The 22,280-nt window shown below is 33.9% G+C and overlaps 4 protein-coding genes across 6 annotated transcripts; 2 read left to right on the forward strand and 2 right to left on the reverse strand.

Annotated features, from left to right (window-relative positions):
- The first annotated feature begins 405 nt into the window (after positions 1-405).
- LOC123013241 (transcription factor Sp4-like) lies at positions 406-10,309 on the forward strand. 3 transcript variants are annotated; one of them, XM_044411660.1, is made up of 6 exons: positions 406-754; positions 5,204-5,540; positions 6,041-6,583; positions 9,040-9,626; positions 9,789-9,935; positions 10,073-10,309. In XM_044411660.1, the coding sequence occupies exons 1-6, from the start codon at positions 698-700 to the stop codon at positions 10,190-10,192; spliced, it is 1,791 nt and encodes a 596-aa protein (XP_044267595.1). In that variant the 5' UTR covers positions 406-697; the 3' UTR covers positions 10,193-10,309. The 3 variants fall into 3 exon arrangements, with proteins under 3 accessions (XP_044267595.1, XP_044267596.1, XP_044267597.1); XM_044411661.1 differs by having other exon boundaries at positions 9,052-9,626; XM_044411662.1 differs by lacking the exon at positions 9,789-9,935.
- Positions 10,310-13,085: 2,776 nt separating this feature from the next.
- Positions 13,086-14,604, reverse strand: LOC123013242 (protein abrupt-like). Its single transcript, XM_044411664.1, has 3 exons — positions 14,278-14,604; positions 13,685-14,219; positions 13,086-13,629 (listed from the first exon to the last, which is right to left on the reverse strand). The coding sequence occupies exons 1-3, from the start codon at positions 14,458-14,460 to the stop codon at positions 13,139-13,141; spliced, it is 1,209 nt and encodes a 402-aa protein (XP_044267599.1). The 5' UTR covers positions 14,461-14,604; the 3' UTR covers positions 13,086-13,138.
- A 239-nt stretch (positions 14,605-14,843) lies between these two features.
- On the forward strand, positions 14,844-16,257 carry LOC123012952 (deoxyribose-phosphate aldolase). Its single transcript, XM_044411197.1, has 6 exons — positions 14,844-14,969; positions 15,027-15,217; positions 15,268-15,433; positions 15,479-15,711; positions 15,765-15,911; positions 15,959-16,257. Exons 1-6 carry the CDS (start codon positions 14,939-14,941, stop codon positions 16,163-16,165), a joined length of 975 nt encoding a protein of 324 aa, XP_044267132.1. The 5' UTR covers positions 14,844-14,938; the 3' UTR covers positions 16,166-16,257.
- A 556-nt stretch (positions 16,258-16,813) lies between these two features.
- LOC123013397 lies at positions 16,814-21,520 on the reverse strand. Its single transcript, XM_044411891.1, has 3 exons — positions 21,365-21,520; positions 17,935-18,486; positions 16,814-16,846 (listed from the first exon to the last, which is right to left on the reverse strand). Exons 1-3 carry the CDS (start codon positions 21,383-21,385, stop codon positions 16,823-16,825), a joined length of 597 nt encoding a protein of 198 aa, XP_044267826.1. The 5' UTR covers positions 21,386-21,520; the 3' UTR covers positions 16,814-16,822.
- Between the last annotated feature and the right edge of the window lie 760 nt (positions 21,521-22,280).

Consider the following 22,280-nt stretch of genomic DNA (forward strand, 5'->3'; position numbering starts at 1 on the left):
TAATGAAAAAATGGCATGCCCTTTAAGAATGTAGATATTTTTGTCACTATACATTGAGTTTCTGTTTACGTCACTATACATTTTACTTTACACCACTAGTGTAGTAAAATACCACTTTATGATACTCGTTTGCTCTTTGTAATATTTCAGATTAGGTGTTGATATAGCAGTAGGTACCGATTTACTGGACCTATAACGTAAAATACTATTGTCCTAATTGATTTTATAATGATGAGTTTGATTTCATCGAAATGACAGTTTGAGTAAAAATTTTGCACTTTTCCTGAATCGAATATTGGTCCGCCCCAACCATCTCTCCGCCTATGTCACCCTATACCATCCGTTATTTGAAAGAGCGCGCTAGCTCGGTTCCCTCCCCACCCAAGCCAGTCCCAGAATGGCGTGGTTTGCGCTTTCGTTGCCCTGCCTGTAACTTGTCCAATTTAGCTAGCGTTGGGTGTCTTGCATAGGCCCATCACGCCCAGCCGTGTGTTTTATCAATTAGAAGTGTCCCACCGCGTCTCTAACAAACATTTTTGCGAAAAAACGGTGCTGCCTGTCGAAAATCAAGTAGGCCGTGTGACCATATCGATTTATAAGTGTGTGTATGTGTGTAAAGCACGGTTCACATCACACAACAAACGACGAGAGCAGTGTCCAACAATGAACGTAGGATTTATTCCGATGGACCGCAATAATGACAACTGAGGTGAACCAGAATTTAAAAACGGAATACGTTCAAAACTCGGCACAGGTGGGTGTTGTTGCTGTTAAGTTGGTGGTAATTTTAGGCCGTGGCCCGCTAGATTGTTAGTTTAGGGCGGAGATCGTGACGTTAGCTGTGGGAGTTGCTTTGTCCCGGTTCCAAGATAGGAGAGGAGGTCGAACTTTGGCTCCAACCAGGGGTCGGAACTCATCCTTCTTCTTGGATATCGAAACGAAGACTTCTTCATTTCGAGATGCTGAGCAAAGCAGGCGGGCGATTTTTTAAAGCCAACTGCGACCTGGTTTGACGCGCTATTCGATTGTTTTTGCCATTTCGTAACAGCGAAACACTATTTTTTGCGTTAATCAAGGTCTCAAGCAATTTATTCTTTTTGTGTAATTAATTACATGTGGTCAAAGGACGCCACATTTCCAAATGCGGAATTATAATTTAGCGATAAAATCAAATAGTTTTATTATCCAGGTGTACCTAAACGTCAAGCTTTGTACCCCGCTTAATGTATTTCTTTGTGAACAACTGTTGATATCATTTTTCAAGGTGGTCTTCACTTACTTACCTCCTTACCTGTGTGTCTAAACCGGTATTCTTTCTTCATGTTAAGTAATGTCACTTCCAGTTTGATAGGAAGCAATGATATCTTATCCGCCCATAGCGCTTTTTTAGAGTGTTTGCCATTCATTTCTTTCTCTATACTATACAGGGTGTTCCGTTTTTATTGTTACAAATTTAGACAGGTGATAGTATATTCAATTCTAAGACAAAAGTTTTCTATAAACATGTATCGAAAAATGCTTGGTAAGGGAGCTACACCCCCTGGAAGGGGGCTAATATGTTTTTGATAATATTTCAGAAACCATTTAAGATAAAATTACAAAATTTGGTACAGATAATAACCTTTATACACCTAAACGAATTGAAACATCAAATATGGAAATTTTTAATCAGGGGCGTACGAAACTGGAGGAGTTTAAGGTAAAAAATACCCTATTTATTTTGGCTTTAGTTTCTCGGTACTTTCAGCAACAAAATCTTAAGTTCGATAGTTCACAGAAAAGTCTTTCTTGTGTCGATACGACTTATTGTTTTTGAATAAAATTAATTTAAAATTTATGTTACACACCAATACAACATTCAAATAAATCAGAATTTACAGAATAATAAAAGAAAGAAATTCATATTTTTTAATCAACCTCAACTAATTAACATTACATTACAATAACAATAATAACATTAATTAAATGAATTTGCCTAAATCTAAAGGAGTTGTTCAAAGTGACCACCATTTTGGTCAATGCATAACTAAAGAAACTAGAGCCAAAATAGGTAGGATATTTTTTTACCCTAAACCCCACCAGTTTCAGACGCCCCTGATTAGAAATTTCGACATTTGATGTTTGAATTCGTTTAGGTGTATAAAGATTATCATCTGTACCAAATTTTGTAATTTTATCTTAAATGGTTTCTGAAATATTAGCAAAAACATATTAGCCCCTTTCAGGGGGTGTAGCTCCCTTACCAAGCATTTTTCGATACATGTTTATAAGAAACTTGTCTTAGAATTGAATATCCTATCACCTGTTTAAATTTGTAACAATAAAAACGGAACACCCTGTATAATAAAAATGAAGAGAAAATATTTTTTTATGTTTTACCCCAAGAGCTGGTAGGGCTGTAGTTATTTCTCCAAAAACGACACTTTTACTTCTAATAGTCCTTATAAAACAATATCAGAGTACTATTTTACTTTCATCCATGACTGGATATCTATTTATTGTTTTATTTATTTTCATTTTTGATTTACGTGTAAAATAGGTAGATTCAGTCATGCTTTGACTTAGGATAGGACGCCGTGAGGAATCTTAGTTCAAAAAAGCGTCGCGAGTCGAAAGCATTTGGGAACCACTGCTCTATCCGAACTACATAATTTATTATTATCCAACGGACTCTCGCATTAATGATTTTTCGAAGTATCTGTTTTTTTTTTTAATTAAAACGAATAAACAACTGAAAAACCTGTTTCTCTTTATTTCATTTATTAAAATAAACAATCATCGTTTGCGATAAAAAGTGTGCATATGAATTTCTTGAGACTGTTTCTGTTCCTAATAATAGTAATAATAAATTTACATTAATCTTTATTCATTTTACATTGAAAAAACTTTTTTCGTAATAGTGGTATTGTAAAAGAAATCTAAAAAAAGAATTGGTAAATTAACTTAAACAACAATTTGGGTTGTTAAAAATGTTTCAGTTATAACTGATAGGGATTTTGAAGTTTTTCTTTCAACATTTTGTTTGGAATTTTTACATTTACTACTACATAAGAAAATGAAGATTTCTTCTAGCAACTTTTGGTTCCATGTATGTACAGTTACGGAAATGTCGGGCAGTATTGTCATTTTCATAATGTAAAACAACCTTTATATTAATAATCTCATTTTTTACTCTTGTCATGTTTATGTCATTTTGACTTACATATTTATTCCTTGTCAAATGTCAGTCATGATGACAGTAAAAGGTAGTTTACAGTGAACTTTTTGAAGTGACAGAAAAATACTGCCCGAAATTTTTATTCCGCAACTGTACAGTGCTTCGATATTTTGAATGTTCCTTATAATGATTTTTGATACTCGTCTTGGCAAAAATTCAGGAAAATATTTGAACTTTAAGGGTACCTATATGATTGTTTATTTTTATTTTTCCCACTTTTTTTATGCAAAATCACTGTTAATTTTTTGACACGGTTCACATGCCTGTACAAGACATCCCATAGAAAAAATGTTTTCTCAATCATGATTCATGAGATGGAGTAATGAATTTTTAATAAAAAGATTTATTTTATTTATTTAATTTGAACTTTTGAAATAATTGAACGCGAATTTAGTTTCCCTAGGTTTAATGTTCACACTCAATATTTGAGTTGTAAATTAATTTATTTGTAAATCAAAAAAAAATGTGTTAAAAATGGTTGACTTAGATATAGGCGATAACACTTATTAGCCAATAAGGACAAACACAGTAGATAATGAACTGATTTTTTTAAAGTTTGTTTAAAATTAAGAGATTGAACACATTTTAGATTAAAGTTTATACGGCTACGGTAAGTAAAATGCATGAAGACAAACCTGTTTAATATTAATAGATTAATCCATTCCAAAATGTTTCAAAAGTCAAAATTGAAAACTTCTATAGTGAAAGTTTACATGTCATACACATCTAATATTGGATAAGTCAACAAGATCCTTGTCCTCTGTCTTGTCTATTTCTGTATCATTATGTATGTACATACATACATTGTCTTATGTTCATATACTTTGGAGAAAAAGAGTTTACAATCAATAAGTTCGCTCGGAAACGATTGTTTTTTTTTTTTCAATTATTTACAAAAAACAATTCGAAAATTCCTTTTCTTAATTAAAATTAATTCATATACTTCTGAAAATTGAAATTGTATTAATTAATAATTGTACCTAAGCTGGATGTTTTACTGCATATTTTGTTATATTGTGAAATTGTTTGTTAATTTTTTTAGGTACTACAGAGTACAGAGCTCCATTCAATGCTCAAATTGTTTTGTCATTAGTTCGGTAATAATAATGCACTTGCTTTGTTAATAGTTTTTAACTAATAAATCCGTGTATTAAAACTGCATAAATGGATGATTCAACTACCAATTGACAAATATGCTTGAAACAAACAAAGTGGTGCATCGATTTTATATTTATTATTTATTATCGTTGGGACACACAGTCCGTGATTACAGTGTGTTGGTTGAATTAATTATTGAGATGGAAAGCCGGGATATAATTAGTAATCTTGCTGCAACTGTACCTGTGTGATATTTTGATAGAATAGGTCTTCTAAATTGCATATCTCACTTCTCCTATACAAGCAAAATAATAAACAAAATGTTTTGATGTTTATAGTAGTTTGCCATCAGATACCTATCTGGAAAAATAGAACATTTCTGTTTGTTTTTCGATTATATTTGCTTATACCGGAAGAGCAAGGCCTTGTATCATTACAAGATTCACTGTTTGAATTATTTGTGTCGTATACCAGTTCTGGTAGATTAATAAATATGTTATAATGCAAGCTAGGTTTTATCCAAATACTGCTTCCTCCTTTGCATAGTTTGTTTTCTATTCTCAATTATTTTGTAATGTCAGAATTTTATAGTATTAATTAAAATTAGGAACAAAGTTGGAAAACTCTATTTTTGAATAATGCAGCCTTGCAACTCGTCGAAATTCCATCCAAAAATAAACGAATAATTTTGTTTGTTCGCGTGGTTGGAAATCCGTGCGATCGATAATTCAAAAATATCTTGAAACGTGTCGTCTCCGGCGATTTATGACTCGTCTCGCTCCATGTTTACACAGTCGGGTTTCCTGCTCTCGATACGCAATGCGTGTGCATCATTAAGTTTGCAGCAGTAGCAGCAAGGTCTCATGCCCCGCCCTGTTGTGATTGCAGGAAAACAAGCCCACCCCCTCGCCGCTCGCGCTGCTGGCCGCGACCTGCAGCAGGATCGGACCCACCTCGAGCGAACCGACGCCTCCCACCATCACCATGTCCAGTACGCCTACCCCCGTCAAGAACGTGCCCGTGGCCAGTCCCCAGGTGGTCAGCGTCCCCGTTGGCCTACCGCAGCAGATCTCCCAACAGTTACTGCAACAGCAGGGTGCGCAGATCGTCAGTGCTGCTGCCGCCGCCGCGGGACAGAACTTGGCCTACAATGTCATGCAGCCGATGCAGACGGTCACCGTTGACGGCCAGGAGGCGCTCTTCATCCCTGCCATGTCGCTTGCAGGTAGATGACACGATTTGGCAAACTCAACTTACGAAAAAAATTAATAAAACCAAAACAGGTCATTTGAACATCAAGAACGTTGAAAATCCGCATAATCGCTTTAAAGTACTTTAAGTTTTTCTTGTATTAAGATTATCACTCCAATATTAAATTGAAATTAATTAAATCAGAAGTCATTGTTGTATTGTTGGTTGCATAACACACATGATAAATGGTGTAAAAAAATAATAAAATAAAAACAGATCATTTGAAAATTAAGAACGTTAAAAATCAGCATAGCTACTTCAAAGTACTTTCAGTTTTTCTTGTATTAAGATTATCACTCTAATATTAGATTGAAATTAATTAAATCAGAAGTCATTATTGTATTGTTGGTTGCATAACACACATGATAAATGGTGTAAATTATTGTAAATTTTCTCAACAGACATGAAAAAAATGTAAAGATTCACAACAAAAATACTATTATATTGCTAAGTGGAAGTTTTTCTTTTGGAAAGGTGGCCAGCAGCCGCAGCAGCTCTTCAGCCCCGGTCAAATAATCCGCGCCCCCGGAGTGCTTCCTACCAACTTGCAGACGGTTCAGCTTTCTAACGGGCAAAGTGTCGCCGTCCGTCCCACAATGCCCCAAGTGGTCCAATTTCCGATGCAACAGACCATCCCGATCCAAGTGCCGATCTCGTCAGGCAATGGCCAAACCATCTACCAGACGATTCATTTTCCCGTTCAATTGGCCACAGCGGCCGTTCCCAATATCATCCAAGCCCAGCACATCATGCCTCAAGTCGCGAGTATTATCACCCCCAGTGGACAACTCCAGCAAGTGCAGATCGCGACGTCGGTGGCGGCGCCCGCTCAAACCCCCACGTCGGTCTCACAGAGCGCCACCGTCCAGTCCGATATCACCACGCCATTGACTTTCACGGGGGCCAACGGCCAACAATTCACTGTCATACCCGCCAGCAATTTGCAGCAGGTCAGGGGGACCAACATTATACAAGTTCCTAATATTCAAGCAATACCCACAGTGCAGAACATACCCGGTATGTATGACTTATTGTGCCACCACATTAGACAAGGATGCAAAATTAATGTTACAAAAAATGAAAATAACAGATCCTCATGGTACCCAGATACCTTTAGCAGTTCATTTTTAACATTTCACATCAAGTAAAGGTTTTTCTTTTGTAACTTGCATAAAGGGTGAATAAAAAGTATGGAACCAAATGTTTTTTGCTTAAACTATTTATTTTTTGAAAAAAGTATTTAATGAATTATAAAGTACCGTGAGATTAAAAATTATCTTGATCAAGGGTGGTCATGGATTTTAAAATAATTGTCGTATGTTAGAGACATTTTCATATTTGATGGCGAAAACAATAGACGGTTAAACGTCAGAAAATTTCGTTCGTTAATTATTTCAGAATGTCACATATTTGTAATAAAAAAATTATTACTGCTCAAGCACAAGAAATAATTTGTCACACGTGAGACTACTTGAGAAGAATCTTTCCGATAAACCTTTTTAATGAATGTGTTTTATTATTTTACTAAGTTATAGAATTCCCTTAAACTTAATCCCACTTGTAACGTTTATGAGAAAATTGACACTGACTAGTAAGTTTTGTGACATTTTACAGTGTTTTGTTTTCGCCATCAAAAATGAAAATGCCTCTATGTGAGTCAAACATTGACCGAATTATTATTACGACAGACGTTTTCTATTCTATGACCACCCTTGTCCAAGATAATTTTTGATCTCACGTTACTATAAAACTGGGACGTTTCATCAAGAATATTTTTTTTAGAAATGTTCTTTTGTTTTTGAGTTCTGCAAAAAATTTTTTTTTAAATGGCAATCACAAAACCATTTTTTTCATAAAGGCTATGAGTCTATGACCTAAGGATTGCAGCTACCTACTTTATATTCAATTTTTATCAAAACATGTTTTTTAATATAAAAACAAAACAAAATTTCATTCTCAAAACACGATTACACTTTTTACAGCACTTTAATTTTTATTAATTATTATTTTCTGGAAGCAAAAGAATAAAAAAAAAAAAAACACTCCATACTTTTTAGTCATCCTGTATATTATGTATAGTTACTTACGAATTCAGGGCTGTTAAGAAGACCATAATGACCGTTATGGCCTTTAACAGCACTTGGCACGTACAACGTTTTTCGTCGTATTAAAGTACCATACAGGCTGCGCCAGAACTCGCGTCCCAGAGTAAAATAAGGTAAGATAGCAGGAACATGGAAAAAATGTTAATAAAAATTTCGAAGTTATGAGGGTTTAAAGTTTGCACTTTATATAATTTTCAAAGTTTTTTTGCTATAGGCTATTAAAAAAGGAAACAACGAAGCTCTTTCCTAAATTCTAACTCTGTTCAATGTTTGTGGCTTTTATTGCTAAATTTTTGTTCCTTTACTAAATAATTGTAAAAAAAAAACATATACAAGGTCATCAGTATCATTAAATAGACATAAAAAAATGTCAAATGTCAAAATTTTTTGACAGATAGTTTTTTACCCATTTTTTTCATGTTCTTTACCTTACTTGAAAATTTTTTCTGGGGGCGAGTTCTGACACACTGTATAAAAATAAATTTTCAAATTTTGAAAAAGTCAATATTTGAAGGTTTAAACTGTCAAAGCTGTCAAAAAGCCGAACGTTAAATGAAAAGCGGGCTGTTAAAACCTTTTAACAGTCCTGTAAGTTACTAGGGTATTATTGACAGCTTAACGGTTGTAAATTGTTGAATGTTATTTATACCATAACAACACGGAACAACGAAAAAATGATAACAAGGAATAGAATATTAATTAAAGTACAAGTTGCAGAAGGTTTCAAGCACAATTTGAGGAACAAATGACTGCTTGAAGAACCTTCTGTAACAAGTGCTTTATACTTTACTCCATTTTGCCGCTTTATATCATTTTATAAATTAAAAGACGAGATTTTTTTTCTCTAGAGAATTTTGCAACGGTTGGCGACATTTATGTGGAATAATGTTAGGCGGCTGTGAAAAATAAAAATAATTCTTGTTTTCGCATTTGGAAATGAATAGTGAATTAAATCTGTCACTAAAATTAAATTAACGCCAACGACTTATTAAAGCACTCAAATGACGTCATTTGGGTGATGGAATAGACTTATTTTAAACGCAAAATAGAAAAAAAAACCTTTTAGCCACGTTTATGAATAATTTTCCGATAAAAAACACGTCGTCGTGGAAACGTTATGGTATCTATGGTTTCCATGAGGAATCAACAATTTTTTTTTTTCAATTCAGTGGTGTGTGTGATAAAATAAAACAAATTTTTGTTATAAAACAACTGAAATCACAATCGAATTTTCATGGATAGCTAAATTTAAAAACACCACCGTTCAACTTTTACGGTTTTGGTACATTTAGCTAAGAATAACCTGAGTTGTCTCAGATATTCTTGTTGTAGCAAAAAAAACTTGTTTTCTCATTAATGATTAATTAGTGTCGGGTTTAGGTCTGGGCAACGTGCAGGTGATCGCGCAGCCGACGGCGGCTTCGCAGCTCGCCGTGGGCCAGCACATCCAGCAGGACCCCAACGACCCCAACAAATGGCAAGTGATCCCCAACGTCACCACAACGCAGCAAACAACAGCGCCACTCACCCCCGGCGTCGTGGTCACCGCAAATCCACCGGAAATGAATAACTCCACTCCAGTTGGTGAAAACGGTCAAGACGGCTTACAAAAACAGCGAGTTCGGAGGGTGGCATGCACGTGTCCTAACTGTCAAGAGGGCGAAAGACATGCTGATCGCAAAAAACAGCACATCTGCCACATCCCCGGATGCAACAAAGTGTATGGAAAGACGTCACACCTAAGGGCGCATCTCCGGTGGCACACGGGGGAAAGGCCATTTGTGTGTAGTTGGCTGTTCTGTGGTAAACGGTTCACACGGTCGGACGAGTTGCAAAGACATAGAAGGACTCATACGGGAGAAAAGCGGTTCCAGTGCAACGAATGCAGCAAGAAATTTATGAGATCGGACCACTTATCTAAGCATCTCAAGACGCACCAAAAGCAGAGGATTACGGTAAGGAGGTGTTTGTTGTGTGTGTCACTTAGATGGTGTTAATGGTGTAAAGATTAATAAGAGTGCAGTTTTCACCAAAATTGGGGTTGTAGTGTTGCACTTTAATTGAACTTTCCTTCTTGCATTCTGGTTTTTAATTTTATTTAACGGTGTGTCTTACAGCGGATTAATGGAGACGACGTTGACGATGTTCATGAAGACAAAGATGAGTGGGATGACGCCCAGTCGGACGAGCAAGCAAAACCTATGTGGATTACAGACAATAAAAACAATATTAAATACGAAATCACTCAAGTTAATTACGCACAGGTAGTTAAATTGAATTTATAACATCTCATGTGACTTTTACCGCTTTTGGTCATGTCACTGGAATCTTTACACCATTATTGAATTAAATTACCAGGATTTGTACAACAGTTTAATTTCATTTTACCGATTTGTTACAGGAGGCTGCAACATCGACTCAATCTGCCTCGTCGGATAGTTCCAGTGAAGAAAAAATGATGATTACGATTAGCACGTCCGAAGCTGATGAACTGATCATCGCAGACCCTCTCGACAGCTGAGCTTCCATCTTTTTAATCGAGTCGGAATGCTCCTTGTAAAAGTTGTTTAGTTATGTTTAAATGTTTGTACAAACGCTGTATAAAGTTTTTATCTGAATATATAGTTTATTTTATAAACTTGTGCTTTATTTGCTCCGATATCCTTAACTGATTAGAATTATAATACTCAAAGCAAGTTAGTAAATTAAATTAAATATAATTACAAAATTCTTTCATATTTATTTGAAAAAAACCATGGAAAATCGTCGCAAACTCGTTTCTTAAAGGCGACTAATAACACAAGGCGTCAAAAAAGTCATGTCGTGACAACTTGACAAATTTTATATCATTTTGTTCGTCTCAGTGCACAAAATGCACTAAAAAAAAATTCAAAAAGTCAACACTTTGAACTTAATATTTTTTTCTAATTTAAATGAATTTAAAATACTTTAACTTTAAAAAATTATTCCTCAATAACTTTTAGGCCAATTTCCTTCAAATAAAGACAATTTTTTAAAGGGTTGGACTTGCCCTTTAGAATGATATGCAATTTGAAATTGAATATTGGCAAACTTTTCTTTGAACAGTGTTCGAAGAAGATCGAAGTAATCTAAGAAAAACCCTACGAGTAATTTTTTTTCTTCGTCACCATCATGTAGAGCATCTTTTTATTAATAAGAATTAAAATTTTTAAAGTAATATACCGAGTAGTTTTTAAGATATAATTTTTTGAAGTTAAGGTTTGCTTTTCAGGTATTGCGTCATATAGGAGAAATCCATGTTAATCTTACTTAAAATTGTATTTTTATAAAAGTATTTGTTTTAAGACTCTTCTTTTGCTTAAAAATGGTCAATTGCACCTTCTTTGTTCTAATTTGAATAAATAAAAACTGTTTCTTTACTTAAAACAAACAAAGAGTACCTGCGTACTGCAGTTTTTTTGTTGTAAAAATGACCACTGATCATTGAGCAAAGAGGATCTAGAAGTTTAAGGCACGAGCTTTAAATATAAGGGCAAATCTTTTTCAAATAAAATCACTTTCCATTCAGATTTCGACTTGTTCACTTTGTTCTAGCTTTCTGAACTTTTTTTGAAAATGTTCTGAGCAAATGCTTTCTCATCACTTTCAAATGATGTTAAATGCAATAAGCCACCTGATTTATTTTGTTGGTACATTCTACGATTAGCTTCAGTTAGCTTGTACTTCAGTAGTCGTTATGATAACAGTTGCACACGAAGCAACTGACTTATTGCATTCAACTTCAGTAGAAAATGATGAGAAAGCATTTGCTCAGAACATTTTCAAAAAAAAAGTTCAGAAAGCTAGAACAAAGTGAACAAGTTGGAATTTGAGTGGAAAATGATTTAATTTGAAAAGGATTTGTTCTTATATATAAAGCTACTGTTAAACTTTTTGCTCAATGATCAGTGATCATTTTTACAACAAAAAAACTCTTTATTTGGTTTAATTAATACGCAGGTACTCTTTGTTTGTTTTAAGTAAAGAAACAGTTTTTGTTTATTCTAATTAGAACAAAGAAGGTACAATTGACCATTTTTAAGCAAAAGAAGAGTCTTAAAACAAATACTTTTATAAAAATGCAATTTTAAGTAAGATTAACATGCATTTCTCCTATATGGCGCAATACCTGAAAAGCAAACCTTAACTTCAAAAAATCATATCTTAAAAACTACTCGGTATATTATTTTAAAAATTTAGATACTTATTAATAAAAAGATGCTCTACTTGATGGTGACGAAGAAAAAAAGTTTACACGTAGGGTTTTTCTTAGATTACTTCGAACTTCTCCGAACACTGTTCGAAGAAAAGTTTGTCAATATTCAATTTCAAATTGCATATCATTCTAAAGGGCAAGGGGTTTTTAAATTTTTTTTTAGTGCATTTGATTTGTCTCACTGAGACGAACAAAATGATATAAAATTTGTCAAGTTGTCACGACAAGACTTTTTTTGTCGCCTTGCGTAATTATAGTCTAAGAGCCCGCGGTCGCCAGACCTTCGTCATTTTTAAAAGCTGAAAATTTGTCAGCGCATACTTCCAACACAGGTAGGAACGAGGGGCAAGTATGAAGTTTGGGTCATCGTGGCTTTGTGAGATAACAGGTAGCAAAAAAGTAAAAAATGTTAACTTAAAATTATCAAATAAAAAAGCGTAATTGTTTTATATTTTGTTCGGAATAATATTAGAAATCACCTCATCCATTGCAGACACTTAACTTCGTGGCAACCCCTAGTCAGACACCCTTAAATTTTAATAAATTGTAACTGTACTTACGGTATACTATAAAATCTGAATTTTATACATGTTACTTGGGTAACTATTATAAGATGTTTTCTCATTAGCCAGTCAGTTTTGACAGTTCTAAGTGCTAAGTTTTAAATAAAATAAATATGATTCAGTTTTGACAAAGTATCATCATGGGAGGCCTATAGCTACCCCATATGTTTGTCTGGTCGGGGGTAAAACTGTCGAAACTGTCTGGTTACTGACAGAAAACATCTTCTAATAGTTGTCTAAGTAACATGTATAAAATTCAGCTTTTAAAACAGTTGCAATTTATTAAAGTTTAAGGGTGTCCGACAAGGGGTTGCCACTATATTAAGTGTCTGGCAATGGATAAAGTGATTTCTAATATTATTCCGAAGAAAATATAAAAAATTACGCTTTTTTATTTGATAATTTTAAGTTAACATTTTTTACTTCTTTGCTACCTGTTATCTCCCAAAGCCACGACGACCCAAACTTCATACTTGCCCATCGTTTCTACCTGTGTTGGTAGTATGCGCTGACAAATTTTCAGCTTTTAAAAATGACGAAGGTCTGGCGACCGCAGGCTCTTGCTCTATTAGCGAACTCACTATAAAAATAAGGAAGGAAATAAGTCCCTGTCAGCCTTTGAAAACCAATTTATTAAATATATAAAATTATAAAACACTAAAGCATTTCAATTTCTTATGCAATGGACTTCAACCATATGCTTTTTGTACCCCTCCCTATAATTGAAAGCTTCAGGGCATAAATGACAACAGTACATATTGGTTAGATCTGAATGCACCAACCTGACGTGGTATTTCAGAGCAGATTGATTTGAGTAGACTTTGCCACAATGTGGACAATTGCCACACTGTGAGCTATGATGGGGCTGTACATCAGGCGCTCGCGAAATCTGGATATTCCCTTCCCTTTGTATAATATCGTCTGGTAGCGCGTCAAAGCTGTCATAAGAGTCTTCCTCTATTTTGATGGTTTGTTGGAGAAATTCAGATGGACGGTCAAAAGTTGAAGGACTTGATGAATTTGATGATGTTGACTTGATGCGTTTTTCGAAATCTTCTGGAGGCTTTCTAGGAATGAAGACCGATTTGGAAGCGTCAGACAAGCTTTGCAAGAGGCCGAGTTGGTCCTGGCTAAAAGGAACAGACGAAGGGGATTTACCTGCAATAATAAATTTAAAAAAAAATGGTCAGGACAGGTCAAAAGTGATAATTACCGGCCACTGGTTGTGACGTTAGGGACCTCTCTAAGATGCTTTCAGGCTTTTCAAGGGCAGCCTCTAAAATCGAACCCTGTTGGTCCCCCTTCTCACTCACAACAACCTCAACATTCTCATTTACATCAGCACAAAATTCTTCCTCACTGTCATTTATGTTTGCTTTGATTTTATCAGTTTCAGGCACTGAACTTGATGACTCCTTAGTCGCGCAAATTTCTCTTGGAGAGTTTGGGTGCGCATTATCACTATTTATCACTTTGGATTTAGATTTGTTCAAAACTTTAATTTTTTTCAATGGTTGTTCTACAGGGTCGTTTTTTTGAGGTTTGGTTTTCTTTGGGGACTTTTTAGAATATGTTTCATTTGTAGTGTTTAACCCAGATACTTGTAACAGTTTGGCAGTCTGTAAAAACGAAGCTAATTGTTCCTCTGACACCAAAACCTCCCCATGGTACATAAAATTAATTATGGCAATTAAATCCGTGTAGAGAACGTCTTTTAGGATGATAATAGGATGAGAACACGGATTTTCCTGCAAAATAACGGAATTTACCCTCACGTCACTGAGAACTAGAACACCAAATAACCACCTTAAAAACTGTCCGAAAATAAGGACTACAAGCAGACAAAATAAATTTGTGTGCTTTCACGTTGATTCCTTCGCAAGTTAACGTGACATCTGTGAGGTCTTCAGTGTTTTGTAAACTTTCAAACGCATGTAGGATATTGTTCTGAAAATTGTTCCATTTTAAACAAAATTGTTTTGAAGTCATTATTTTGTAACACTGCTCGTTGTCTCATTTATACGAATGTTTTGTCTTACACAATTAATTAAAAAAATATAAATAAATAATTAATTAAAATGGAAATGAAAATAACCACGTATTAAAATGAAAACGAAAACATTCATGAATGAAATGTCAAAAGTGTCAGCTGTCAAAGGCAACTTCTAGACGACCATCTAGAAACTCCCGACGTCACAAAAATAAATTTAAAAGAAAATTTTGTCAATAAAAAACATTTTTTATTTTATTTTAATGTAGTATTTATATTTTGTTACAGTTTTTAAAACACTTAATTAAAAACATAGTTTTAATACTTTTCTATCATTCAGGCTTATACCAAACTACGACCATGGTAGTCTAGTAAGAATCTTTTGGTCCACTTGTTGATTCAAATTTTTATAAATCTTTATCAGCTTTGTTTTCGTTATCTTTAAATAGTCGTCCCGTTACTTTTTTGCTGTGCAAAATGTTGGAAAGAAATCCAGGTTGTGAATTAGGTGGTTAAATTAAACTTTAATCAAACTTTATTTCTAACATTTTCCTTAAAATTCTAGATTTAGGATGGCTAAACAGCGTAAACATAAACCTAAATGCTGTCAATACCGCTGTTGAAGACATCCTTAATTCTAGAGACTTGAAAAACGATTACAGAGCAGCTTGGTTACTCAGAGCTGTAACTTGCATTGACTTAACCACACTGGGGGGCGATGACACACCAAGTAATGTTTCAAGATTGTGTTACAAAGTATCAGATAACATAATTATCTAAAAATTATTAAATGGAAGTCTTTCTAGGCTGCAAAACCTTTACCTGAAGACTTACTGAACCAGTTAGGTTTTGATTATAATTCTGACTGTCCTATTAGGACGGCAGCAGTTTGTGTTTACCCATCTCGAGTTGAAGACGCTGTTAAAACCTTGAAAAAGTTAAAACTCACTGATAAGATTAATGTAGCTTCTGGTATGTAGCAATAATTGCAAAACTTGTATTAAATGTGAATTCTAGTTGCAACAGGTTTTCCCAGTGGTCAAATGCCACTAAAGACAAGAGTTGAGGAAATCAAATACGCTGTAGAAAAAGGGGCTACTGAGATTGATATTGTCATTGATAGGAGTTTGGTTTTGACTGGTAAATGGGAGGTTTTATACCAGGAAATCCAGCAGATGAAAGAGGCTTGTGGGTCCACTGCTCATATGAAGACTATTTTAGCCACTGGTGAATTGGGAACACTAAACAATGTTGGTTTTGTCTTTCTAGACTATTTTTGAAAGGTAATTGGATTGTTTTGAAGGTGTATAAGGCATCATTGGTTGCAATGATGGCAGGTTCTGATTTTATCAAAACCTCCACTGGTAAAGAAAGCCTTAATGCTACTTTACCTTTTGGTCTTGTTATGAGTAGGGCTATTAGGGAATATTACGAAAAATTTAATTACAAGGTAAAAAACATTAAAAAGCATATTTTAAATAACTGTTCTTCTTGAAGGTTGGCTTAAAACCTGCTGGAGGGATTAGGACAAGTAAAGACGCAATTTCCTGGTTGATAATGGTCAAAGAAATATTGGGAAATGATTGGCTTACTAGCAGGTTGTTTCGCTTTGGTGCTTCTGGGCTTTTGTCTGATATTGAGCATCACCTTTATGGAAATCTTACAAAATCTTATCCCGCTCCTTATGAATTTACGATGGGATGACTTAAAAGTTATTATGATGACACCGGTGAATTAAATAATGTAAAAGATTTTCGTTTTTTAAAATAAACATTTAGTTTTTCTTAAAAAAAAAATTATTATTTGACCCGCTGTACACAGTGATATGCTTGGTTGCATACTATATAATTGAATATTAATTGTATTTAATAAAATTATTAGATTTGCTCTATTTAAATTACATTATGCATAATTTGATTACGGTTCATAATTAAATAAGTCGAAATGTTATTTAAATTTTTAATGTATTTCATAAAATATTCTCTGTTACTCAATTTTTTTCTCACTTTATTGTTTTGATTTTTATTTATTTAGTTTTTAATATTTGGGTTGAATTGGTAATGACACATGTATTATTAAAACTTTTATTCACGTAATAATAAAAATAGATAACAAGAGAGCTGCAACACCATCTCTCCAGATCCTTTAAACCTAATACTAGAAACCAATATAAAACATTGATTTATAATAGCGTTATTTGAGCGTTTTTAAAACATTGAACTAACAAATTAATATTTGCCGAAATTTCCATCTGCATGGTAACCTTCGTGGGGATGTGCGTCGTAGTGAACCATTTGCAATTTTCCAAGTTTATCGAAGAAACCAAAATGACCCTTCACAATCCCCTCTTTATCTCTTTCTTCATATCTGAACTGCCTGTTGTGACTGTAAATAATAACAAAATACGTGAGTGGGTAATTACCTGTTTCGTGCAAGGTTACTATATTACACTTCCTTATATTTTTCTTACTGTAGACATTTTTGCGCAATCTGAACTCGAATTACCATAAACATGACAAACCAACCTGACCCCATTCATGTCACTCTTGGGAAAATTAATAAAAGCGTTCATATGCGTAAAAAATGCGTAATTACGGTTGATAAGTTTAATGCTTGTATGAAGTATCAAGGTTGATAGTAAAGCGTAGTAATTTTTTAAATGTGTTAAAGCTGAATCAATGGTAACGGAAAAGGATTAATTAGATCACAAATGAATATTAACAGCACTTATATGTTACTAGTGTTAGAGTAATGAAATGATTGTGTTAAGTATGTGTTAACACCATGATTTATAAATATTTCAATTAAAAACATGAAACATTTCATTACACAATAGGAAATAATTTAAAATGTGCGTTCCACCATAGTTATTTGAAACAGTGCAAAACAATTAATGTTTGAAAAATATTGTGGAAAAGAGAAAGTTGAAAGAACTATTTTTATTAGCAATTTTTTTTTATTTATTTATGGAGGCGCAAATCGTTTAAGTGCACTCAAGTGCAAACCAACATAGGATGCACTTATTGTTTTTAAATTTTGTATTTATTTTCAAGGGAACAAAGTGATTTTATTGGACCATAAATGAAAAATGAAGCGTTTAGAACCCACATAAGCAATTTGATTAGATAAATGGTTAAATGAGTTGTTTTTTTTACATCAAAACTCTTCTAATTCGCACCAAATTACTGTTAATTATCTCTTGTCTGGTATTTTGACGTGAAAAAGCAGAAGAAAGCAAGCGAGAGTTACCCTTTGCCAGTATCAAACCCCCACTTGTAACTGTGGGGTCCATCATGCCCCTGCATATGAAACTCATGCCTTTCCCCATGCGGCGAAGAAGAAGAAGAAGAATGAGTGAGAGGCGAAGAACCCCCAAGAGAAGCAGTTAAATCGGCGCTGAACTTGCCGACCCCTTCATCACTCTCGACAAACCCAGCATGCGAAATCTTAGGCTGGGCAAAGAACTGTTGTACCTGAAGATCTTTCTGATTTTCTTTCTTCGCCAAATTATCGTAAACTTTAGTCAAACTCTTCTGTTTGGCAAGGAACTGTTTCTCGTTGATGGGTTCCAAAACGATCTCTTGCTTGGGTTTGCTAGAGTAGGGCTTGCTTTTAACGTGGACATCTTTGTTAAATTTCTTGGGGTAGAGGTTGGTGGGGATGTTTTGTTGGGTGAGGGAGGCTGGAACTTCGTAGAAGAATTTGGGGTCATTGTCGGGGTTCCAGGCGGTTTCCGAGGGGGCGACGAGGTCTTGCGCCGGAATGGGGACTTGGTAGTAGTTGGGCTCGGAGTTGTACTGGGGGGCTTTCAGGGCTGTGGTGATGTCAGGGACGTAAAAGGGGACTTGGGCCGACTCGGATTTGGGCAGTTGGAGGTTGGTCGGTATGGCGAAGGTCTCGTAGGTGATGGGCTCGTCGTAGGGGCGGGGGTTGTAGCTGTCATCGGTTTCTTCGGTTTGGTAGGGCTTGGGGCTTTTTGTCGTCGGTCTCGCTTTTGCTACTGTGATAATAGCAACGCAGTATACCTGAAATTAATACATTAGTATTGTTTTAAAGAGAACAGGTAGTGCTTGCAATGTTGTGTCTAATTGTTTTTGCTGGTAGATATGTAACTTATGGTAAAAAGTAACGCAATTTTGCTTTTAGAGCAATAAACTTACAACACTAGCTACTTATTGAAACTATTTCCGCGTCTCTACGACATAATAATACTTTCTTTTTTTAGCACTTTGCTATCAAGTAGCGTTGTGTAATTAAGTAAATTGTTTATATTCAAAAAGTGGCATCCACCGCGAGGTCCTCGATCCCAAAATATAGAACATCACTTTTGCAATATGCCACATGATGTAATTGGCAATAGAGTGACAATACAAATGATCATAAAAGTAAAAGGGCAACGTGCAAAGCTTGTAATGGATTGTCTTAAGCTACGCCTACGACACCCATCCTATAAATTATGAGTCAAAAGTCATCGCAAACGAGATAATTATTTTTAATAGATGCATTATAAAATCGGTTACGATTATTACAGGGCACAGACTGATAGACTGCTTTCATTTTCGATCAGATCAACCTTTCACTTTTTTAAATAAACGGTGCATTTCTCTAGCAGTGAACTTGAGGTAGCTGGACTTTCTCCCCATTTCTTTGAAATGCGGTTACGGTGGCTGAACTGGTTCAGGAGATTCAATGCGTGAATAAAAAATGCTCGCGGAGAGATTAGGAACTAGGAAAACCCCTGTTAATTCAGTTCCTGACTGGTAAATTGTTTCATTTTGTATAGCAATTGTTCTTATGTAATATGCGAGGGTTTTGGAGGATTTGCAACAATTTGGAGCTTTCTTTTTTAATTTTATTTCGGGCAACGATCGTAAAATTTCACTTTCATAGTAGATTCACATCTTCAGCATTGACAAAATAGGACGTGCTAATCTTAGAAACTAATAGACTTCAAGCCGGAAACTGTTTGTTTAAAAGACGTTTCAATAAGCGGATAATTTGTCACTTGCCATTTTGCAATCGCAATACATAATCTATATAATTTATTTCTTCATTTTCTTTAGGTGGGAACTCCGTTTATTCCATAAATATGCGTTTTAAAGTTTATATAATCAAACAGGTCACTGTTTAAATTTTTTTATTTACAACTTTGTTTCGTCACGATTGATTTGTACTTCCCGTCATTAGCCAAAGTGTGCTTCTTCACTGAGTATTTTAATTGATTTGCTATAACCCGTATTTGCACGTGCGAAGGTTAGATTTAATTTGTTTTTTGTCTGTTGCGTCTTAGTTTTGTTAGAACTTACAATTACTAAATATTTAAATCTAAATTGATTATTTTAATAAATTCTTACTCAACAAACTTTCATTTCCAATGACTTATTAGAGCAAAAGTCAATGAATTAAAAGCGAATTAATAAATTATTTTGATAAAAAATTATTAACGACATTTTGGAAACAAAACACTGGGCATACTAGTTTAAACATTTGCAGTCGGTTTCAAATTGGTGTGAATATTCAAGGACAGATAAACCAAAACATAATTCGTTGAGTTTTGACAGCAATTTGAAACAAATACTATTTACCTAATTCTTCATTGCGTTATTTGTAATTTTTTTCACTGATTTCCTTGTTTACTTCTCAAAAGAGTTAAAAATTCATACAGACTTTTATTTACTCTTGTAGGACGGACATACAATATTTTTTAGGCCTTATTTAGAAATATGTTGTAGTTTGAAATTAATGATAAATATCTTGTTTTTATCTCTCCTTGTCTAACAGTAAAATCGTTAAAATTTTGATAGTAGAGAATTATGTAAAACTAAATTTATTTAATGTAAATAACAGTAAAAAGTGAACATTTTATTATTATTAGTAGTAGTAGATAGATCTGCTCTAAATTTAATCAAAATTTACATAAATAATTAATTTTTCATATGGAATATCTCTGTATTTTTTTTTTTTAGTATTTGCAATTCAGAAACTCAGTAGTTGTTCCCATTTATGACATATTTGAAAATTCGTGTTGTAAGACTAGTTGTTGAAATTAACCTTGAAACAAAATCCCAAAATGGTAATATTTCTCTACTTGGCATCCCGTAAACCGGTATAGTTGTGCAAATTTATGATCGATTGAACCTATTCTGTTTAAAAAAAAAAAAGATTTATGTACAATAATTACACTTAATGTTTGTTTACACAAACAAAAAACTACTTCCTTCAAATTTTAATTTGAATTCACTGCAGGATTTATTTGTAATATAATTTGGCACTACTCCATTCAAACTTTATAATTAAAATAATTATTTAGCGACCTTGTATATTTTTTGGTATTAGTTCTTTCTAAAACAGACAAGATGTATCACGAAGTGAATTTAATTAGTTTGAAGCGCCGCAAAAAGCTTGTAAATTCCCATGGAATTTTTAAACAGTGTAAATTTACAAGACCTTGAAATAAATGTCTTTTCGGTTCGGCATGAATGGATTTAGAAATAGTTTCTGGTGCATGAAAGTAATTTTATTTAATATTGGAGAGAAAGTGAAATATGTTAGTGCCAAAAAATGAAAGTGATGTTTGACATTGGCCATCATTTGGAATTAAGAAGATTAGTGTTTCAGTTCCTATTCCCAAAGTAATAATTTACAAAATGTTTAATATTTTTAGCAAAATTGCAAAACTAGTGAAAAAAAATAAATTGCACTCAAAAAATTAAATGAAGGAAAAGGTATAAAAAAATGACTGCTTTAACAAAATAAGTATAAAAATATTTTATTGCGTCGAAATTTTACCAATTTGCGAACAAAACCTAGATAATAAATCATTTGAAGGTGAGCTAATAAACAAGACGTAATAAAGAAGGAAAAAAACAGAAGGAAAATTGATTGGAATAAAGTACAACTTACCAGTTTATAAAGAAAAGCCATTTCTTAGTCTACACCAAACACTATTTCACTTTGGAACTCCAACAATAATATAAACATAATCGTCCTTTCTAAGCTCTTATATAGTTTACCATTTCTCCCGCGCGGATTTTCGTACGTCACCTCAAAAATACTCCAACAATCCCATTTCGACTCATACCTACTTTACGAGTAATATTACAACGACTTTTTTGCCAATATCTCAATTCCAGAAGTTTTATCACTTGAAAAGGTAAAAATCTTTGAAGACAAGTAGTTTTAAAAATCCGGTAGTTTTATTAACACTTAATAAGAAAGTGAAAAAGTTGTATGTTTAGAGCCGCTCTATTGACACACTGTCATCGATAAGTAATTTTACTACACTCAGTTACAAGTTAAACTAATTATAAATGACTTTCACGTTAAATCATTATTTTTCCTCAAATTTATTGTTTCAGATGGTAAACATAAAGCTTTGTGTTAAATGCTGTTTAATTTATGGATCCAATCACGTATAAATAACAATAACATTCCTTCATTAATATTTAAATTTGATTTATCTGAAGAATGTGCCTTGCATTATAATGCGCCTTGTTCATTGTTTGCTATTTTTTAAAGCCGTCAAGCGTGTCATTTTTTGATAAATCCAATCTTGGAGATACGTATCCAATAATATGACACGACTTTTTGTCCTCGGTGGTATTTATCTTGACGGAAGTGGTTTCGAGTAAAAATTTTGCTCCGAATTAATTTATTCATTCATAGTAGAAAGTCCATGTATATGAGGAAACGCAATTTTGAATCTTAATCGAGAAAAATCATATCAATCATAATGATAAATCAGTTTTCCATCACGGAGAAATTTGAGAATTTTCGTAATTGAAGAAAGTAAAGCTACGAAAAAATTAAATGTCGCGTT

The sequence above is a fragment of the Tribolium madens genome, unplaced genomic scaffold, assembly GCF_015345945.1.
Source record: "Tribolium madens isolate multiple individuals breed KSU strain unplaced genomic scaffold, Tmad_KSU_1.1 Scaffold_96;HRSCAF=242;Tcas5.2_LG5, whole genome shotgun sequence".
NCBI lineage: Eukaryota > Metazoa > Arthropoda > Insecta > Coleoptera > Tenebrionidae > Tribolium > Tribolium madens.

Excerpts from the sequence above, each read along its gene's own strand:
- LOC123013241 (XM_044411660.1), top strand. The coding sequence starts at position 698 with ATGACAACTGAGGTGAACCAGAATTTAAAAACGGAATACGTTCAAAAC. Across the intron at positions 6,584-9,039 it reads CACAGTGCAGAACATACCCG|TGTCGGGTTTAGGTCTGGGC; the intron begins GTATGTATGACT and ends ATGATTAATTAG. Across the intron at positions 9,627-9,788 it reads ACCAAAAGCAGAGGATTACG|CGGATTAATGGAGACGACGT; the intron begins GTAAGGAGGTGT and ends TGTGTCTTACAG.
- LOC123013242 (XM_044411664.1), bottom strand. The coding sequence starts at position 14,460 with ATGACTTCAAAACAATTTTGTTTAAAATGGAACAATTTTCAGAACAAT. Across the intron at positions 14,220-14,277 it reads ATTTTCGGACAGTTTTTAAG|GAAAATCCGTGTTCTCATCC; the intron begins GTGGTTATTTGG and ends GTTATTTTGCAG. Across the intron at positions 13,630-13,684 it reads AACGTCACAACCAGTGGCCG|GTAAATCCCCTTCGTCTGTT; the intron begins GTAATTATCACT and ends TTATTATTGCAG.
- LOC123012952 (XM_044411197.1), top strand. The coding sequence starts at position 14,939 with ATGTTGGAAAGAAATCCAGGTTGTGAATTAG. Across the intron at positions 15,218-15,267 it reads TTTCAAGATTGTGTTACAAA|GCTGCAAAACCTTTACCTGA; the intron begins GTATCAGATAAC and ends AAGTCTTTCTAG. Across the intron at positions 15,912-15,958 it reads ACGAAAAATTTAATTACAAG|GTTGGCTTAAAACCTGCTGG; the intron begins GTAAAAAACATT and ends TTCTTCTTGAAG.
- LOC123013397 (XM_044411891.1), bottom strand. The coding sequence starts at position 21,385 with ATGGCTTTTCTTTATAAACTG. Across the intron at positions 18,487-21,364 it reads TGGCTTTTCTTTATAAACTG|GTATACTGCGTTGCTATTAT; the intron begins GTAAGTTGTACT and ends TATTAATTTCAG. Across the intron at positions 16,847-17,934 it reads AAAATCAGAAAGATCTTCAG|TCACAACAGGCAGTTCAGAT; the intron begins GTACAACAGTTC and ends TATTATTTACAG.